The sequence below is a fragment of the Miscanthus floridulus genome, chromosome 18 (genome assembly GCF_019320115.1).
Source record: "Miscanthus floridulus cultivar M001 chromosome 18, ASM1932011v1, whole genome shotgun sequence".
Classification (NCBI taxonomy): Eukaryota; Viridiplantae; Streptophyta; class Magnoliopsida; order Poales; family Poaceae; genus Miscanthus; species Miscanthus floridulus.
In genome coordinates this window covers 79233721-79253534 of record NC_089597.1, presented here as the reverse complement: position 1 = coordinate 79253534, position 19814 = coordinate 79233721, and the positions used below count along the sequence as shown (strand labels likewise).

Here is a 19814-nt window from a genome sequence, read left to right as displayed (position 1 = left end):
CTCAAATTTAAGTGGGAGCAAGCGCAACCTTTTAGTCTATATGGTTTGTCTGAAATGATGTATTTTTTAGTAAAACCATTACACTCTTATTCACAAATTATTTTCAGGACGATCTGCTAGACGCGATCTAGTCCACATTTGAAAAGGAGTCCATTAGTCCAACCAACCAAATTTGAAGAGACATGCTGAGTGATGGAGACCGTAGCTAATGGAGATTTTCATCAAGAATATGTGGCTGAGTTCAGTGTGCTACTAGTCATACGGTCTCACACTTTTGTTGCTTTTAAAGAACTTTTCTTTATCAACCGGACACTGAAACTCTATCATAATACATTGTTCACTGCAAAAATCTTATAGAAACTGGAATAAAATCCTTATATTTTTATAAAAAAATGAGCAGAAGAACAGTTCACTAGATATGCATGATCTTTAACAGCTGCTGCTGGTTTGTGCGGTTTCTGCGAGATTGCTCTGGAGGCTGGAGCTCGGCACAAATGGCATGAACAGAGTAATCCGGGACACGCCATCAGTGTGGGTCTGTCATCTGTGGGAGACGCGGGTGCGCCGCATGAGCCTGGACCTGGACTGGAATACAGAGGCCAGGTGAGGAGCTACGCAGAGACCAGACCAGAGCACTTGGGTTTTTTTTTTTTGTTTTCAAAAAATGTTTGTTGCGAACCAAGCTGATGAGTATCTCCCCAAGAGCCTCGACGTCGTCCTCTAACGGAATACCTACCTCAAAAGAGCTAAACCTACTGCACCGTCTCTTTTAGAAACCTACGCATCTGCATTACTCCTTGAAGGTCTAAAGACTAAATATTTAGTATTTGGAAAATAAAAACTGAACTAATGAGCAAGGAATCTGCACCGGCCACCAAAATTCAACGCTTCCCACGCTTTGAAACTTCAACCACTACCGTTTGAAACCTCCTGATGATCTCGCGCCCTATAAATACCATATCATGCTGAGCCAGTAGCACCAGCATCACACACAGTTACCAACAAGCAGGATCAGCTAGCTAGCTCCTCTCACTGGTGTCACCCAGCCATGTCACCAGCAGCCATGAAGACTAGCTCGGGCATTGCAGTCCTCCTGGTGGTGGCGATGCTGGCGGTCCAGGCCGCGGCCGACATCTCGTGCCCCGACGTGCTCAACGACCTGTCGCCGTGCCTGCCCTTCCTGCAGGGCAACGCACCCCTGCCCAGCGACCAGTGCTGCGGCGGCGTGAGGGCCCTCTACGCGGCCGCGGACACCAGGCCCGGGAGGCAGGCCACGTGCCGGTGCCTCAAGGCGGCCTACCTTCAGGTCCACGCCCAACTGCCCGCGGCGCAGGCGCTGCCCGGCGACTGCGGCGTCCCGATCTCCTACAAGATCACCCCCGACATCGACTGCGACGAGTGAGTACTCCAACACAACTGCACAGACGATCGACCGGCACGTACGTACACCATGCATCCGTGCGTGGCTTGCACCGGGCACATGTTTCGAGGGCCTGAAACATTCGTTCAAACTTTTTTGAGAGAGGAATGAATAGCTAGTCAGTACTCCAGATGACAGTATATTGACATGCATGTAACGCTATACTAATAGTTAGGGTACGTACACCGCATGAGAAATCCAAATAGTTAGGGTACGTACTCCATCTAAAAAATTTGATGTTTTACTATATTTATATAGGACAGATTAGTGCTAGGTTGAAATTATTCATGCATCTCTATTTATCGAATAATTAAAGAATAAACCGCTAAATAAAAGTAATGTACAAAGACATGCATATATACCGCAGTCTTAAGGTGCCCAACCTAGTTTCAAAAGCTAAAATCAAGTTTTTGTGACAACTCTTTGAATCCTAGTAAATCAAGTTTCGTAGGACGGATGGAGTAGCCTTTTGGAGTAACTTACAAATTTGATCGTCACCTATTTGTCCTGTTTGTATTGGCAGGATTGAATGAAGGGATCCTGTTCCCTTATCAGAATCCATACGACGGATGGTGATGATCAGTGCCCTACTAGTATACTGCAGCTGCACTGAGTTACTAGAATAAACGGATTTGGTGATGCTGTACTGTTTAGTACTGTTTGCCTGTAATCGTGTGATGCCGTCGTTGGCTTGTTCTATCTGTGTTAATCTCGCCAGTACTCGTGTATGCAACTAATCAACTATATATACATACTGCTGTGATCCATTTATAATGTCAACTCAATGTCGCATGTATTCACGCTTATCGTATTGCGGTAGCTCTTTCTCGCTGAACACCGATCCTAGTCGCGCGACCACACTTTTAGCTGCTTAATTCACTTTTACAACAATTGCATCCAGATAATTAAGAAGTAATCGTACCGTGGGCCTGTGGCCTTACTTCTCTAGCTGTCTTAACAAGAACAATCATTTTTTTTAGCTCTAAAAACTTTAGAGTATTTTAGCTCACTTTTGAGGTCTAAAGCTTTAATATGAGGTGGGCTAAAGTTTAGAGCTAATTTTAGACCACTGTTGGGAGTTTTAGCTCGAAATTAAAGTTTAGAGGTCTAAAGTCCCAACAGACCCTTAGTTGTGTTGTGGCGTAAAACATGGCCACAAACTAGTACACTACAGCATGTGGATAGCAGATCGATCAACCTTCAGCAGGCTCATGCAAGTACAATAAAGATTCTCTTAACCTGAACATACGGTGTATCTAACCCTTAGTTGTGTTGTGGCATAAAACATGGCCACAAACTAGAACACTACAGCATGTGGATAGCAGATCGATTAACCTTTGGCAGGCTCATGCAAGTACAACAAAGATTCTCTTAACCTGAATATAGGGTGTATCTAGATGCATGCAGCATCCTGTAAACTTAGACATTCAAATAAACTGCCAAAATGACAGATATAGTGGGACAAAGGGAGTAGCTTGGAGACCACATACAAATACAAACTTATTCTCTTTTGACTCAATTATAAGATAGTCTTTCAAAGCAGATCTCCTAATTGAAAAGACTTAAACTTGGCCTTATTATAAGTACACTCTAGCCACATATGCCTTATATTTTAATATCTCCTTTCAAGCGTCCGGAATTACCTCAACATGTAAAATAGTATCTTGTCCATATACAAGCTCAAAAAAGAGTAACTTTTATAGCACCATGTCTAGTTACATGAGCCCATAAAGCCTCAGACAAAACCTTATGCAAATGCTTAAGATTGTACTCCATGTATTCTTTATAAATTTGATTAAAATCTTATTGCTTGACTTGGCGTGACCATTGGCCCGAGGATAATATGGAGCTAAATTGATCAACTTAATCTTATAAGAATCGACAAACACATGTACCTCTTTAGATATGAATGATGTCCCCTAATCTATAGTCAAAGTCTAAGTAGTATTAAACTTACCATATGCTTAGTAATAAATTCAATTAGTTCACGCCTTCATCTTTCAAGTTGATTGATGTGTTCCACAAATATCTTCACGAACATCACCCTTTGCCAGCTGAGTCTTAAATTTAACCAAACATTTGAGTAGTACACCTTCATTAGTTCGTCGATACAAAATATCGTCAATCAAAGCAAATTTGAAAGCTGAACGCCGAATGTTCCACTCAACCCTATTACTAGGATTTTGTAAGTAATTAGCAATAGGTTGCCTCCAACCATTACTATTGACCTCGCTAACAATTTTAGAACTCATGACCAAAACACCATTTCTTTTGTTAAAACTGGACCATTCGGCATCATCAACTGGACCATCCGGTGTGGATAGTGACTCAGCAATAGCAATGCCCTAATGAAACCGGATTGTTTGGTTTGTCGATACTATACATCAACACTTTCAAGCATAGGTTGTTCAACAACTACAAATTGCCCTTCACAAATAACAACCAAATGCTTGTTGTGCTAAACTATTGGCTCTAACATTCTTATGCCTAGTTATATTATGTATAGAAAATTCGTGAAAATAAGATATGACCTTTAGGCTTTTATCTAAATGGACATTCAATGACCCATTAAAACATTTAAACACTTTGCCATGCTGTTGCACCACAAGTAATGAGTCACGGGAAGCTTCAACTTGTTTCACACCCATGTATTGCCAAAATTTCAGTCAGAATTAGAGAGCTTCATACTCTTTTGACAAGATTTGTTGGTGTTCTAGGTGGCTTTGCCATTCTTACAACACCCTTGCAGCTCAATCTGCGTTCGTGGGTGTTTCACAGACAAAGAACGAGTGTATACACCGCATTGTTGACCTGTTGGTCGGCCTTGCTGTTTGGTGATTATTCCATTGCATGTCTTGGTCGTGTGTGGCCTTGGGTGACCTAGCCCTTGCTAGTATCTGACCGGATGGTGATTCTATCGGGTTTCCATCTTGAAAATCTAATAGGGCTCTTATTGGGCATGTTCATGTGCATGATAGTTTTATCTGGCTTTCGAATTCTTTTTGCTTGCCCAAAAACAAGGTTTTCTTTTGGCTGCTCCTCAATTGCATATTAAGTACGAGGAATATTCGAAAAAGGAAGAATATGTACATGGATATTATAATTGTGTTCTCTACCACAATGTAGTGCAAGAAACTCTTAATCACCTCTTCTTGAATTGTGCCTTCACCAGGAATTGTTGGAGTCTACTTGTAAGGAAAATGGACCCTAGGCCCATTACTTTGGATTTTGGTGTTTGATGATCAACATAACCAAATTGGACTAATGAATTTGCAAGTAATTGTTTTGTAGTTCAATAGGGTGCAAGACGTGACTTGGACAAAGACGACATGATGATCCCATGATCAATACCATAAGCATGACCCTAGAAGCACAAGAGAAGACCCAAGATATCAAGCAAAGTCCAAGCACGAAGATGGGAACCAAGCCAGACGCAAGATTGCAAAGAAACGATCTCGGCAGAGGTGACCGGATGTGGCCCCATGAGGACTAGATGCATCCGATCAGTTGCTCGGCAACAGCAGGCGTCAGCAGCTGTGATCGGACGCTGAGCGAAGCAGTGACCGGACACACAGATGACACTGTTCTTTGTCACGACAAATGTTTTCAGCGTGACCGGACACGGCGGCACTGGATGACCGAACGCACAAAGTGCAGCGTCCGAGTGAGTCCAAAGAGGTTTCTAGAGCGGTGCCAGCACGATCGGACGCATCCAATCGAGTGAGACCAGACTCGGCCCAAAGTCCGATCAACACGTGCGCTCCAATGGTCGGGACAACTAGACGTGTCCGGTTAGGACGACAGCAGCGTCCGGTCAGTAGTAGAATGCTGGGTTTTGTCCCCAATGGCTAGTTTCTCTATGGGGCTTATAAATGGACCCCCCACCGGCCATTTGAGATATGAAGAGCTGAGGAAACATATCAAGGGTGTTGATACACTATTTTAGTGATCTCCACTTGCATAGTGCTTAGTGATTTATTAGGTGATTAGTGTAGGTGCTTTGCAAAGTGCTTAGGTTGATTAGACCACCGCTTATGCGCTTGCTCTAGGTTTAGGCCTAGTGTTTAGTGAGGTTTGCACACCTCTTACCACTCGGTGCTTGCGCGTACCATTGTTGTACATTAGAGGGCTTGTAGTCTTGCGAGATCAGACCAACTACGTTTGTGGTATGGCGGCCACTGTGTATCGAAGCGAACAAGGCCCGCGACGGTTCGGCCGGAAGCTTGATAGTGAAGACGGTGGGGAACGGTCCGAGAAAGGCTTGCCGAAAGGCACACTGGAGATCCACTTGCGCATGGGGAAGTCCCAGGGCTATCCACGGAGTTACCTGACCGGAAGCTTGGCCCTTACGAGGGATTCCTTGCGAGGGGCTCCAACGAGGACTAGGGGGAAGCTTGTGCGCTTCTCGATACCTCGGTAAAAATACCGTAGTCATCGACGGGAGTTTGCATATCTCTACCTTACTCTTTAGCTTCCGCATTTACATTGCAATCTTGGTTTGTGCTTTACTTTCCTAGCTTAGTGATAGGCTAGTTGATAGGTTTGGAACCTAGGTTGCGTAATTCTTTTTTTGCGATAGAGATCGCAACACACCTAGCAAAACCATAGTTGCACAATAGTTTATCTTTTGCATAGGTTTTAACTAGGTGAAATTAGAGGCCATAGTTTAGAGTAGAATTTTAAGTTGCCTAATTCACCCCCCTCTTAGGTGTCATAGTCCCTTACAAGTGGTATCAGAGACGGTTGGCTCAATTTGGACCTTTGGCTTCACCGCCGTTGAGCCGACGCTATTTAGAGTGGTTGGGATGGATACCTCTAGGCCTCCGCACTTTGACGACACTAACTTCCCCTACTATAAAGCTAGAATGGCTTGTCACCTTGAGGTGGTAAATTTGGGTGTTTGGAGAGTCACTCATGACAGGATGAAACCCATTAAGAATCCCGATAAACCCACAAAAGTGAAGAAAAAGAAATTCATTTCAATGCTAGAGCTAAAAATTGCTTGTTTGAATCTTTTAGCATGGATATGTTTAATCAAGTGTTCACTTTAAATACGGCACATGAAATTTGGTTAAAACTCCAAGAGCTCCATGACGGCACAACTAATATCCATGAGCAAAAACATTGTCTAGCTAAACAAAATTATGATTCCTATAAAATGAATGATGATGAGCTTGTTTGTGATATGTATTCTCGTTTGAATCTAATTATCAATGAGCTCCATTCAATAGGATTATCAAAGATAGATGATGCAGACATTGTGAGGAAGATCATCTCCGTGCCACCACAAAAGAAATATGCAAGCATTATCACCATCCTTCACAACATGGAGGACTTGAGCACCATGACCCCAACCATAGTCATTGGCAAGATAGTGGCATTTGAAATGTCACGGAAGATGGATCAAGAAGAAGCCTCATCATCAAGCAAAGGCAAAGCTCTCACATGTAGTGAGAAAAAGAAGATGAAGGGCAAACAAGTTGAGACAAGCTCAAGTTCAAGCTCCTCAAGTGAAGATGAAAAAGAAGATGAGGATGATGATAATGATGATGATGATGATGATGATGATTCAAGTGATGATAATCAATCTTCATCCTCCACCTCCAACCTTGATGAAGAATCAATCAAACTTATCAACAAGGTGGAGAAGAAGATCCAAAGGCTCAATGTCAAGGGTGTGCCCATCCAAATTCAAGATTTCATCTTCACCAATCAAAGAAATGAGCAAAGAAAGAAAGGATGCTATGGATGCCGCGAGTTGGGGCACTTTGTGGAAGTTTGTCCAAACAAGCCCACACCCAAGACAAAGAAGAAGGTGTGCAAGGACAAAGCCCTCACATAAATAAGGTCATGGGATGATTCTTCAAGTAAAGAAGAAGACCACCACAAGAAGCGTGGGCACAAGCACTCATCATCAAGCACATCACGTGTGTGCCTTATGGCACGAGGTAACAAAAAGCCTATCCCTAGTGATAACGATAATGATAGTGATAGTGATGATGAGCTACCTTCTTATGATGAAGTTGTGTAAGAGAAATCTTAACTTTGCTAAAGTTTGCACTAGTCAACAAAAGAAGCTTGAAAAATTAAAAAGAAAAACTAAATAGCTCACAACAAGCTTATAGTACTTTGATTGAACAATATGAAACTTTTGCCAATCTTAATATGGAGCTATCTACTAAAATTGAGAAACTTGAGACTAGTGCAAACATAAATAATTGCACAATCAATGATGAGCAACTTGTAAAGAAAAATGAAAAATTAAAAAAAATAGCTACCTCACAAGATGCTTATAAAAGTTTTCTTGCTAAATGGAAACCATGTGCAAACATTGTGATGAGCTAACTAATAAAGTTGCTAATCTTGAAGCCCTCGGTACAACCCTCACCAAGGCACCTAAAAAGAAAAGTTCTATCTTTGACATGCCTAAAAAAGATGTTTCTACTTCTTGCAATGATTTATGTTTAGACTAATCCTTGTGCAACCAAGTTTGTGTTGAGAAAGTTATTGTAGATATATGCACATAAGAGATCACAATGGAGAATGAGCAACTCAAGCAAGAAGTGTCTCGCCTCACCAAGGACTTGACTCAAGTGAAAGGCAAGACGGAGCAAGCCCAATTTCATCAAGATAACACTGTCAAGGGAGTGAAGAAGCTTGATGAAGGACAAATCGTGGTTTGCTACGTATGCCATAAGGAAGGCCACAAGTCCTATGAGTGCAAGGTGAAGAATGGGGGAGGAGCTAAGAAGAAAGAGAAAAACAAAAAGGAAACAAGCAAGCTCACCAACACCTACACCAACAAGGTGGACAAAAAAGCCTCCACTCCTTATCTCTTGAAGAAGAAAAAAAATGACAAGGTGGTGGCCATCAAGGTGAACAAGCAAGCCAATAATGAGGCCAAATGCATTTGGGTGCCAAAGGAGATCATTTCCAAAATGAAGAGCACCAAGAAGGTTTGGATCCCGAAAGGGAAGTGAGAAGTCCGATGGACTTTGGGGAATTTGGAGACTTGGCAAAGTAATGGGTGCATTTCATGGGGTGCATCATTATGGTCAAGGTAATTGCCAAGTGGGTTAGTGAATACTATGGACCCAAATTCTTCTACCCATGTTAGGTAACTAGATTTAATTTCTTGCAATTTCAATTAGCATCTAGTTCCTTTTCATGCCTAGGTTTGTATTTGCATGCTTAATCTTTTGTCTTGCATACACTAGGTATATCTTATGGTAGGCTTGCTCGGTTTCACTCTTAATCCTTAGAGCAAACCTACATGGTTTAAATTGTTTAGGAGCACGGCACATAGCTTGTTTTACAATTGTTCATCTAATATGTTCCAAAGTCCAAATTGTAGATAATTTCTCCCCGAATATCACTTTCGAAAATGATTCTCACATTCATGAGATGTCATCTTTCAAGTGGTATTTTTTATTCTAAAATCAATGCGCTCCTACAAGTATTCCATACTTGTGTGCATAAATTTAGGGGAAGGTTACTCTACAAATTGGATGCTTTATGACTAACACCTTTTCAAGCTTATCATGTGTGTAGTAGTCTCATTGTAAGGAAAATGGAGTCCCTGGAGTTAAGCATCATACTTCAAATATCCACCACCTATTGCAAGTGGTATAAATCAAATTGGTTTCCACATGTGGTATTTCTAGACTAATATCATCATGTTGATTCCACTTTGGTATTTATATGTTTTCTCCATGCATTATATAGATTAAACTCCCTTGAATATTAATTTGCCAATTATGCATAAACTACATTCTCCATCATATGTATGCATATATTTAGGGGGAGCTTAGTCTATGTAATGTGAGAGTCAAATTTTATGACCTATTCCACTCCACATACAAACGTTCACAAAGTTTGACCCTCCCTTGTGCTACTAATGCCTTCCTTTTTGGTGTTTGATTCCAAACAGGGAGAATTTGTAGGACCAAAAGCAAGCCCGATCATAATAATTTACAAGTCGTAAAGGTCTGAGAAAGGGAGGATAGTGGATTATGGAGTTAGGGGGAGGCTTAAATCCATAATGCCACATGAGGACATTTGCAAGGGCAACATAAGTTTCCAAAGATATTTACATGTGGTATCTTTTAGCATCATATAATCTTGCCCTTTGCATTGCATCCTAGCAAGTAGATAGTTTTTTAAATTCCAAAATTCTTATTATTTACTTGCTTTGGTCATGTTGTCATCAATCACCAAAAAGGGGGGAGATTGTAAGGAAAATGGACCCTAGGCCCATTTACTTTGGATTTTGGTGTTTGATGACCAACACAACCAAATTAGACTAATGAATTTGCAAGTAATTGTTTTGTAGTTCAATAGGGTGCAAGACGTGACTTGGACCAAGGCAACATGATGATCCCATGATCAATACCATAAGCAAGATTCTAGAAGCACAAGAGAAGACCCAAGATATCAAGCAAAGTCCAAGCACGAAGATGGGAACCAAGCTAGATGGAAGACCGCGAAGAAATGAGCTCGACAGAGGTGACCGAACACGGCCCTATGAGGACCGAACGCGTCCGATCAGTTGCTCGACAATAGCAGGCGTCAACAGCTATGACCAGACGCTGAGCGAAGCAGTGACCGAACGCACAGATGACACTGTTCTTCATCATGACAAATGTTTTCAACATTACCGGATGCGGTGGCACTGGATGACCGGATGCACAAAGTGCAATGTCCGATCGAGTCCAGAGAGGTTCTAGAGCGGCGCCAGCGTGACCGGACACGTCTGGTCGAGTGAGACCGGACTCAACCCAGAGTTCGATCAACGCGCACGCTCCAATGGTCGGGATAACCAGACACGTTCGGTCAGGACGACAGCAGCGTCTGATCTGTAATAGAATGTTGGGTTTTGTCCCCAATTGCTACTTTCTCTATGGGGCTTATAAATAGACCCCCAACCAGCCATTTCAGATGTGGAGAGCTGAGGAAACATATCAAGGGTGTTGATACACCATTTTAGTGATCTCCACTTGCATAATGCTTAGTGATTTATTAGGTGATTAGCACAGATGCTTTGCGAAGTGCTTAGGTTGATTAGACTACTACTTATGCGCTTACTCTAGGTTTAGGCCTAGTGTTTAGTGAGGTTTGCACACCTCTTACCACTCGGTGCTTGCGTGCACCATTGTTGTACATCGGAGGGGCTTATAGTCTTGCGAGATCACACCAACCGCGTTTGTGGTGTGGTCGCTACCATGTACCGAAGGGAACAAGGCCCGCGGCGGTTCGGCCGAAAGCTTGATAATGAAGGTGGCGGGGAGTGGTCCGGGAGAAGCTTGCCGGAAGGCACACCGGAGACCCATTTGCGCGTGGGGAAGGCCCAGGGCTATCTACGGAGTTACTCGACCGGGAGCTTGGCCCTTGCAAGGGATTTCTTGCGAGGGGCTCCAACGAGGATTAGGGGCAAGCTTGCGCTCTTCTCGATAGCTCGGTAAAAATACTAGAGTCATCGACGGGAGTTTGCATATCTCTACCTTACTCTTTACCTTCTGCATTTACATTACAATCTTGGTTTGTGCTTTACTTTCCTAGCTTAGTGATAGGCTAGTTGATAGGTTTGGAACCTAGGTTGCGTAACTCTTTTTTTGCGGTAGAGATAGCAACAAACCTAGCAAAACCGTAGTTGCACATTTAGATAGTTTATCTTTTGCATAGGTTTTGACTAGGTGAAATTAGAGGCCATAGTTTAGAGTAAAATTTTAGGTTGCCTAATTCACCCCGCTCTCTTAGGCGTCACGGTCCCTTACACTACTCAACTTTCACTTCCATTCAGATTAGAGTGTCTTAAAAGACATGGAGCTCTTAAAAGATCAGCTTGGTTCTCCTTTCTTCATGAATGCAGTAATTTTGATGTGCTAGACCATCTGTACATCTCTATCACTAGAAATGACTTGATCTTCAAATGATGCCTCCAAGCATGGAGATTTGCAAGGCGTCCTTTCTTAGAGAGCTATACCTTTTAGTTTAATGGGATGAGAAGCTTGTCTTTTCCTTTGAATTATGGACCCATTCTCTTTTGTAACTAGAAGACATCTCGTGCATTGCTGCAGGACTTTTTTTTAGAAATAACTCGATTGCATGGATGAGTTAAACCTACATCTTCTTACATTCAGTCTTATTAAAATTTGGCAACGTTATGAAAGCCAATAAAAAACTAACAGAATTAGATCTAAATATAAGATTATGGAACGACAAAACAATTAGCAATATATGGATTCCTTCTATATTTCATATATACTAAAAGTAGTAATTGCGCTTATTGAAGATGAGTGAATGGCTTGCACTAAGTGGTTGAAAGTTAGTGGGATGACAAAACTATTAGTGGTAGATGATGTGGATAGTGAAAGATGATGTTGACGACTTGATGTTGAGATATAACTTATAGTGGGGATTAGCTTTATAAGAGATATTCTATGTTTCATATATACTAAATTTAGTAATTGCGCTTACTAGAGATGAGTGGATAGTTTGCATTAAGAAGTTGAAAGTTAGTGAGATGACACAACTATTGATGGTAGATGATGTGGATAGTTAGTGAAAGATGATGTGGATTGCTAGCATGTTGAGATATAACTTGTAGTGGGGATTGGCTTTATAAGAGTTATTCTATATTTCATATATACTAAAAGTAGTAATTGCGCTTTCTAGAGATGAGTGGATAGCTTGCATTAAGAAGTTGAAATTAAGACGACGCAACTATTGGTAGTAGAGATGATGTGGATAGTTAGGGAAAGATGATGTGGATCGCTAGCATGTTGAGATATAATTTGTAGTGGAGATTAGCTTTATAAGATATTTAAACATAGATATATAGATATAAATTTGTCTTTTGCTTTCCTTGCTTATTTCCTGTTTCTTAAATTTATTTGTAGCATTCACTTATTTTTCTTAACATTTCCATTAAAGCTAAGCAATAGGGGCTACGGCCCCTCCTGATTACTCAAGAAATGCATGCCTCAATTCTTAATTCTCAAGGCGAGCCACTAAACTAATAAAAAGGACGCGCCTGAAACCCAGAATCAATGTAAGCATGTGATCTTTGACTCACCAAAGGCAAGTGTAACCATAAAATATTTCACTATGTTTTATGAGTTTAAGTAAACAAAGCAGAGAAGTATGAAAATTTATGACCGGTTGTAGCCCATCATTTATTTCAATGTAAGCATGTGATCTTTGACTAAAAAAATGCAAGTGTAACCATAAAATATTTCACTATGTTTTTTAAGTTTAAGTTAATAGTCAGCTGAAAAACAAAGCAGAGAAGAATGAAAAGTTATGACAGATTGTAGCCCATCTTTTATTTTCTTTTGCAAAGTTGGGCTGTTATATTAAGTTGAAGGGTAGACAAATAAAACATTATAGGCGACTTAACATTTTCTTTTGTTTTTAGCAAAATTGGCACAGTATACCTTTTTTTTGTTTGCTTTCGACGCATTGATTGAAAGGGCCTTCCATATGAACAGTTGCTATGATTGGTTAGGTACTCGTACATTACATATGCTAACGTTAGATTGAAGTACTTCAAGATACTTTTAAGTGATCGAAAAATATTTTTTTCTCACAATAAATTAGTATAACCTAAATTTCAACTCAACAACATTAAATAATTGATGACATGAATCACGAGGTTTTAGCCCAAAGAACGAAGTGAATAAAAGAAATATCAACTTTTGCACGAACCTTTTTTTTTTGTTTGAGCTGCTTCAGCAATCAGCAAACAGATGAGCTAATCTGAACGAGGGATCCAATCAACTAGACCGATTGAACAAACCTGACTCAAGTCTATCCTACGAATTCACACAGTCATGGCATACAATAAAAATGAAACCTTTTGCTCAATTAACCATGAAATTAACATCCTCTGTCTCACACCGGCATTATCTTCCTCTGCTCCACGCTGTCGGTGGAAGCGTCTGCCACCGTTGTCGTCTGACCTTCAGAGTGCACCATGTCATAGGTGGCGTGCACGCCGAAGAGCACGTAGTAGACAAGCATCGCCGCCGTGCAGATGCCGAAGCGCATGTAGGCCAGGGAGCCGAGAGAGCCCATCAGGAAGAGGTTTGTGGCGACGGACATTGCCGGCAGCCATGGCATGAGCGGCGCGCCGTACACCTTGGGCGCGCGCTGCTGCTTCGCGAACAGCGCCAGCCCCGCCGTGCCGGCCGCCCACAGGGCTCCGAACACCACGTACCCGGGCCACCGAGCAGCGTAGCCCGAGTTGTAGTACACGGACAGGCCGGTGGACGACAGGACGATCAGCGCCAGGAAGGCGAGGAAGGTGCGGGCCTGCGCGGGTGACGTGGTGCCCGCGACGTAGTAGCGGCGGACGAGGAGCGCGACGGCGACGAGCGCGAAGACGAAGAGCGTGCTGATGGAGGAGACGGACGCGAGCACGTCGAGGCTGGAGAAGAGCGCGACGCAGGCGGCGCCGAGCGTGACGGCGATGGTGGCGTAGATGGGCGTACCGGTCCTGGGGTGCACGAGCGCGAAGTAGGGCGGGATCATGTGCGTGCGCGCGATCTGCGTGGTGTAGCGCGCCTGGCCGAGCGCGCCGACGAGGAGGCCGCTCGTCATGCCCTTGAGCGCGCCGAGCGCCACGATGTAGCGCGCCCACTTCATCCCGGCCGCGGCGAACGCCACCGAGTAGGCCGCGTTGGCGTCAATGTCGCTGTACCGCTGCATCCCCACGAGCGCCAGGGACATGGCGCAGTAGACGAGTGTGATGGCCGACATGGACGAGATGAGGCCCAACGGCACGTCGCGGCCGGGGTTCTTGGTCTCCTCGGCCATGGTGGCCACCATGTCGAACCCCGTGTAGGACCAGTACACGACGGCCGCGGCGCGGAAGATGCCCGCGGCGCCGAAGGGGAAGAAGGACGGCGCGAGGTTGGCGGGCTCGAAGTGCGAGAAGCCCGCGGCCAACACGAACGCGATGATGGCGATGCCGACCACGGACGCGATCGAGTTGACGGTGGAGGTGAGGCGCGCGCCGGACACGGCGAGCGCGGAGGTGGCGCACAGGACGACGACGGCGATCGGGTCCAGCAGATTGAATCCGTCGGCGAGCGTGGGCACGTGGATGCGGAGCGCGTCGCTGTCGCGGCCGATGAGCGCCGCAAGGTACGACGTCCAGGACCGGCCCAGGCCGGCGGCGCCCACCACGGCCTCGAGCAGGATGTTCCCCGCGGCGATGAACGCGGCCAGGTCCCCAAGCTCGACGCGCAGGTACGAGAAGGAGCCGCCGGCCGACGGGATCTCGGTGGCGAGCTCGGCGTAGCAGAAGGACGAGAGCAGCGCCGAGAACCCAGCGGCGGCGTAGGCCAGCGGGATGGCTGGGCCGGCGTCGAAGCGCGCCTCCTGGCCGGTGAGCACGAAGACGCCCGAGCCGACGACGGAGCCGAATCCGAGGAAGGCGAGATCCACCCATGACAGGCACCGCTGGAGGGGGTTCTCGCTCTGCGCGAGCAGCGTCCCCGCCTCGACGGCCTCGGATGAGCGGCTGGTGACGCGGTCCCGCAGTCGCGGCCCAGTGGACAGGAGCGCACCGCCGTACGCGCGCCAGCTCTGGAACGAGGGTTCCGGGAAAAAGTCAGCCTTGCTCCACCGCCAGTACCGGCGGCCCGCCGCCGGCTCGCCCCGCACCGCCGCCGATGTCATCACGGATGTGAGGACGGACGAGGGGGAGAGAGATTGATTTCGTGTTAGCTACTAAACCCCCGATAAGCCATCGCCGATCCGCTCTGCTGGGACAAAGAAGGTTGCTTTGTTTGGATTCTGCGAGGGTTATGATGAGATGAGTTGGGCGAAGGCGCGTGGATATGGCGACTGTGGAGGCTGTTGAGCCGTATTTATCTGCAACAAAACTAAAAAAAAAAAAGGGTGGGCGCGCGTGCGATCGTGGGGCGATGTATAGTGCCGGAAACAGATCCCGAATCGTTCAGGCAGAAACGGGGAAAGTTCGGCGTACGGCGGTGTATAGTGCCGGAAACAGGGGACGCGAACGTGATGGCCCGCGCGTCCACATCGGCCTCGACTCCATTGGAACCTCCGTTAGCTCGTGGGCCGGGGTTGTTGACTTCTGCTCAGAGTGTGGTGGCGCGTGGCTGTTTCACCGACACCGAGTTCATTTCTGTTCAACGTGCGATGCTTACTGCACATGCAAAAAAAAAACAAACAACATTTCTTCCAAACAAATATATCCCATGAATGTTGGACAAAAGAGCAAAACTATACTTTCTGCCAGAACGATTATTCGACTACTCTGAAAATTTATAGTAATCAATTTCCCATTCCCCTTTTATTGACGGGAGATGCTATTTATCAGATTTCAGATATGATTTTTTTTTCCGAGCAATGTCTATAAGCCCTCCGATCTAAATTGGACCGTTATCCAACAAAGGCTCCGTTTGCATGCCTTTAAACCTGGCTTGATCCGCTTCTTTTTTCATCCAGAACAGTGTTTTCCTCTCACAAATTCCTCCAGAATTCCTCCAAATCATCCAAATTCCTCCAGATCCATACCATCCGAACAGGGGCAAAGTATTGTTGAGTTTTCTTCAATCTTTCATTTGATGACTTTCTTTTCTCGGTAATGCTCTTCTTAGGGTGTTCATCCGTTGAGACGTGCCCTTGCTAAGCCTGCGGAGCCCAATACGTCTGCTCCCATCATGGCTTCTCCATAAAAAAACTGGATACCGATTCTCCATTTCTCCTCTCTTGCCACGACCTTCTTCACTACATCATTCGACCGTCGCGGTCGACTCCACCGTGCCGCTCGTCCACTGCTCACCTTCTCCAGCGCGAGGAACGCTCGCCGTGGGACAGCGCAGCTGCTCGGTGCTGTCGCCTCTGTAACACCCCTGTGTTATGCCTACATTTAGGCACTGCAAATCACGCATATCATGCATCATCAAGCATCCAAATCATACATGCCTAATCATGTGAATAACAATTGAAACCTTGCTTTGAAACATCTGAAACATGCGTGAAACCTGAATGATGCATACACCTGTTTAAGAATTGTTTTGTCCTGAATTTTTCTTGCTAGGTTAGTAAAACATGTTTGGCTACTATTGTAAATCATCTAGCAATGTTTAGTTCAATTTTTGGAGCAATGTTTGTATTCAAATTAATTCAAAATTTGGCTTCAAAAATAAATTCCAAAAAATTAGGGTTTTGAGCTAAACGTGGACTTTGATGTTACAATTCAAAATCTAGAAAGAATTTGGCTTTGGTCATAAAAGTAAAGTTGTAGAGAATTAAATTCTAAACAACTTTCATTTTTGGTACATTTTCAAAAGAGGTCATTTTCTTGCTCAAAATAATATTTGAAAGATGGCATTTAAAAATTCCTTGAAAATTATATTTGGAAAAAGGATTTTTTCTCCTTCGCGGGCCGCCGCCTCGCTTCTGGCCCGCCTGCCGAAGCCGGCCCAGCGCGCCAGCGAACCTGCCCGCGCGCGTCGGCCCACCTCGCGCGCCGGCCTGCTCACGCCATCCCGCGCTGCGCTCGCCTCGGCCCAGCCCCGCGCCGTTCCCCTGCTCGCCGCGCGCCCACGCGCCGACCGCGGTAGAGAACTCCCGCCGCGTGGCGGCCATGTGCCGGCGTCGCCCGCCGCGCGGCAGCCGCGGTCTGACCCCGCGCCCACGCGCCCACCTTCACCTGCTGGTGCCCGTGCGCTCGCTCACTCCCGCCCGCGCTGCCTCTCCTCCCCTCCAGAGCCGAGAGCCTCACGCTCTGCCGCTCGCTGCGCCCACGCCCCCGCCGGCGCAATTCGCCGCAGCTTCCTCACCTCGACCGGCAATCACGCGCCTGCAACTCCGCCTCGCCCTCCCTCAAGTCGCGCTCACGCTTGCGCCGCCTTCCGAACTCAGGTTGAGCCTCCCCGAGCCTCGCCACCGACGGCCATGGCGCCGCCGTGCTCGGCCGCCATGGAAGTCGTCTTCCTTCTCTTCTCCAGCCTCGCCTAGCTACCCTACCGCGCTCGCCGTCTTCTCGCGCATCCCATGCGCTCGCTTGCTCGCCCTGCCATGGCTGGAGATGGCCGCCGGTCGCTGGCCGAGCCGCGCCGCCGCGTAGTCTCGGCGCCGGCGTGTCCCCTTCTCTTCGGCCGAGCTGGGCCAAAGCGGCCGTGGGCCGAAGCCCCTGCCAGGCCGCTGCGCTCCCCTTTTGCTCGGACCGCGCGGGCCAAAAGTGGCCATGGGCCAGCTGATTTCCAGCGGGCTGGCCCAGTATCGTTTAAATGCATTGTTTTTCATTTATTCTTTATTATTTGAAATTTGAAATGGTTTGAAAATTGTTTGGGTACTCAAATTTGCTCCAAATTTATTGAAACAAATTTTGCTAGGTTCCTTATCATCAGATCTACTTAGGAAAAATGGTGCATGTCATTTTGAGATACTTTGCTGTAGAATTTCATTTAATCATGAATATTGCTGATAACTTGAAAAATATGTAGAAAAAATCCATAGGCTTCAGAAAAATATGATTCCAAGTTTGTTAATCTTCTTATGTCATGTATTTCCTAGGAAAAATATGTTTCATGCATGTGTTGTGGGAAAATTTTGAGGTGTAGTTCAAGTCCCTTTAATAGCTGATTTCTGTTATTTTTGCTAGAGAGCAAACTTTGTATAAAACATACATGTGATAAATTTTGTACAGTCATTGTATGCTATGAAGAACATAGGAAAAATACTAACTCTGTGGTTTGACACTTTTCACAGTACAAAGTATTTTCATGTACAAAATCATGTCATAGCTTGTTATTTTTGTGTAGGCTAATCCACTCATTCAAACACCATGAAAATCTGATGGTAGTCTAATTAGAGTAGTACCATGCTACTGTAATTTTCTCAGATTTTTATAAGCACCAGAAATATAGATTGCTGTTGTAGCCCTAATTAAAAAGGAAATAAAATAATCCTCTTTAATACAAGGTTAGTTAATAATAATAGCTTTGGTGTATCTTTGAAGCATTTGATAAGGTGTGTTGACTTAAACATATTAGTAGTAGAAGAGAATGCAGTAGATGACATGTGCTTGTAGTATAATTTCTTGGATGATGTTGACTACCTTGCATTTAAACATATCCATTGCATTCATCTCCTTCAATGCACCGTTTGCATAATCACTTACGCGCATTGCATCATACAGGATCGCAAACCAAGAACCCAGTCGTCATACCCGAGGAGCCCGAGGAGCAGTTCGAGGTGCAGCAGCAGGAAGTGCCAGAAGCCGACGAGGAGGACGTTGAGGAACTTCCGGAGTGCCCAGATCACCGTCCGAGCTCCTTCGAGAGAGGCAAGCCCCGGAGCATTTTTCTCCTGGTTTGCAATTATTTAATTAAATGCTTTACTTTAAATTGATGCATTACGTTCAGGAGTTGTTTGCAACCGTTGCTGCATTATACCTTGTTTACCTTTGTTATACTATATCCTTGTCACCCTGGTATCCGCAGTCGAGTCAATGCTTAGCTGGCTTAGACCGGTAGAAGTCAGGTGATTTCCTGTCACCTGCGAGTTATAGGTGGTTACCTGGATCTGCTTGGAAGACTATGAAGTCATGGTATAACTAAGTGTTAAATGAAGTTGAGACCGGACGGAGACTTGCAGAGTTTTGGACTGTAGTGCTTTCCGTCTATGTCGATTAAGGACCGACCGTTGTTGGGCCTCGAGTCATGTTGAACGCATGCCTTACATTTAGCTGGCCGGATAAAGTACCTTCCGACCGCGAAGCTGGGAGATTTTTCGGGCCGAGTAGATTGCCCGCAACGCACTGTGCTGGAGCAGGTGTGGTAGGACACGGGGGCGGGATGCTAAAACCAAAGTGCAGTCGGTCGGCCCCCGGGTACATGTGGTTCCTGGCAAACTCGAGATTCCTGGAAAGTTGACTCGGTGATCAATATCTTACTTTAGCGGGTGAGTGAGGTTTGTGTAAGGAATAAATTACCAGCTGGTTAGGAATCGATTCGAATCGCCATCGCTCCTAGATAGTGAGCACTTGACTTGAGTTACTTCATCGTAGTAAATGTTATGGAACACTTGGACAGTTATAATGAATATGACAGTATGGAATTTGTTTAATGATCATTGGTTATCATTATCTGCTTAATCACATGTTTACTCTAGTATAGGTGCAAATCTAGTCGACAGGTTAATAATAATTAACTTGGCAATAATGCTTCTCGAAAAGTTCTTGAAAGGCTAAAAATGCTTCTTTTTGCAAATGAGTCAGCTACCCTACTATAAAGCCCTTCATAATCCTTGGTGTCACTTATTTTCGGTTATGTCGGGTAAGTCTAGCTGAGTACCTTCTCGTACTCTGGGTTTTATTCCCACTTGTTGTAGATGGGCAGATGTATTACGGCTA

At 45.1% G+C, this 19814-nt stretch overlaps 3 protein-coding genes across 3 annotated transcripts; 2 read left to right on the top strand and 1 right to left on the bottom strand.

Annotated features, from left to right (window-relative positions):
- Positions 1 to 977: 977 nt before the first annotated feature.
- Positions 978 to 2200, top strand: LOC136523032 (non-specific lipid-transfer protein 1-like). Its single transcript, XM_066516814.1, has 2 exons — positions 978 to 1398; positions 1944 to 2200. Exons 1-2 carry the CDS (start codon positions 1049 to 1051, stop codon positions 1951 to 1953), a joined length of 360 nt encoding a protein of 119 aa, XP_066372911.1. The 5' UTR covers positions 978 to 1048; the 3' UTR covers positions 1954 to 2200.
- Positions 2201 to 13094: 10894 nt separating this feature from the next.
- Positions 13095 to 15285, bottom strand: LOC136520797 (cationic amino acid transporter 8, vacuolar-like). The gene has a single exon (XM_066514447.1). The coding sequence runs from the start codon at positions 15101 to 15103 to the stop codon at positions 13313 to 13315; it is 1791 nt and encodes a 596-aa protein (XP_066370544.1). The 5' UTR covers positions 15104 to 15285; the 3' UTR covers positions 13095 to 13312.
- Positions 15265 to 17416, top strand: LOC136524063 (predicted GPI-anchored protein 58). The gene is made up of 2 exons (XM_066517544.1): positions 15265 to 15290; positions 16822 to 17416. The coding sequence occupies exons 1-2, from the start codon at positions 15265 to 15267 to the stop codon at positions 17414 to 17416; spliced, it is 621 nt and encodes a 206-aa protein (XP_066373641.1).
- The last annotated feature ends 2398 nt before the right edge of the window (positions 17417 to 19814 follow it).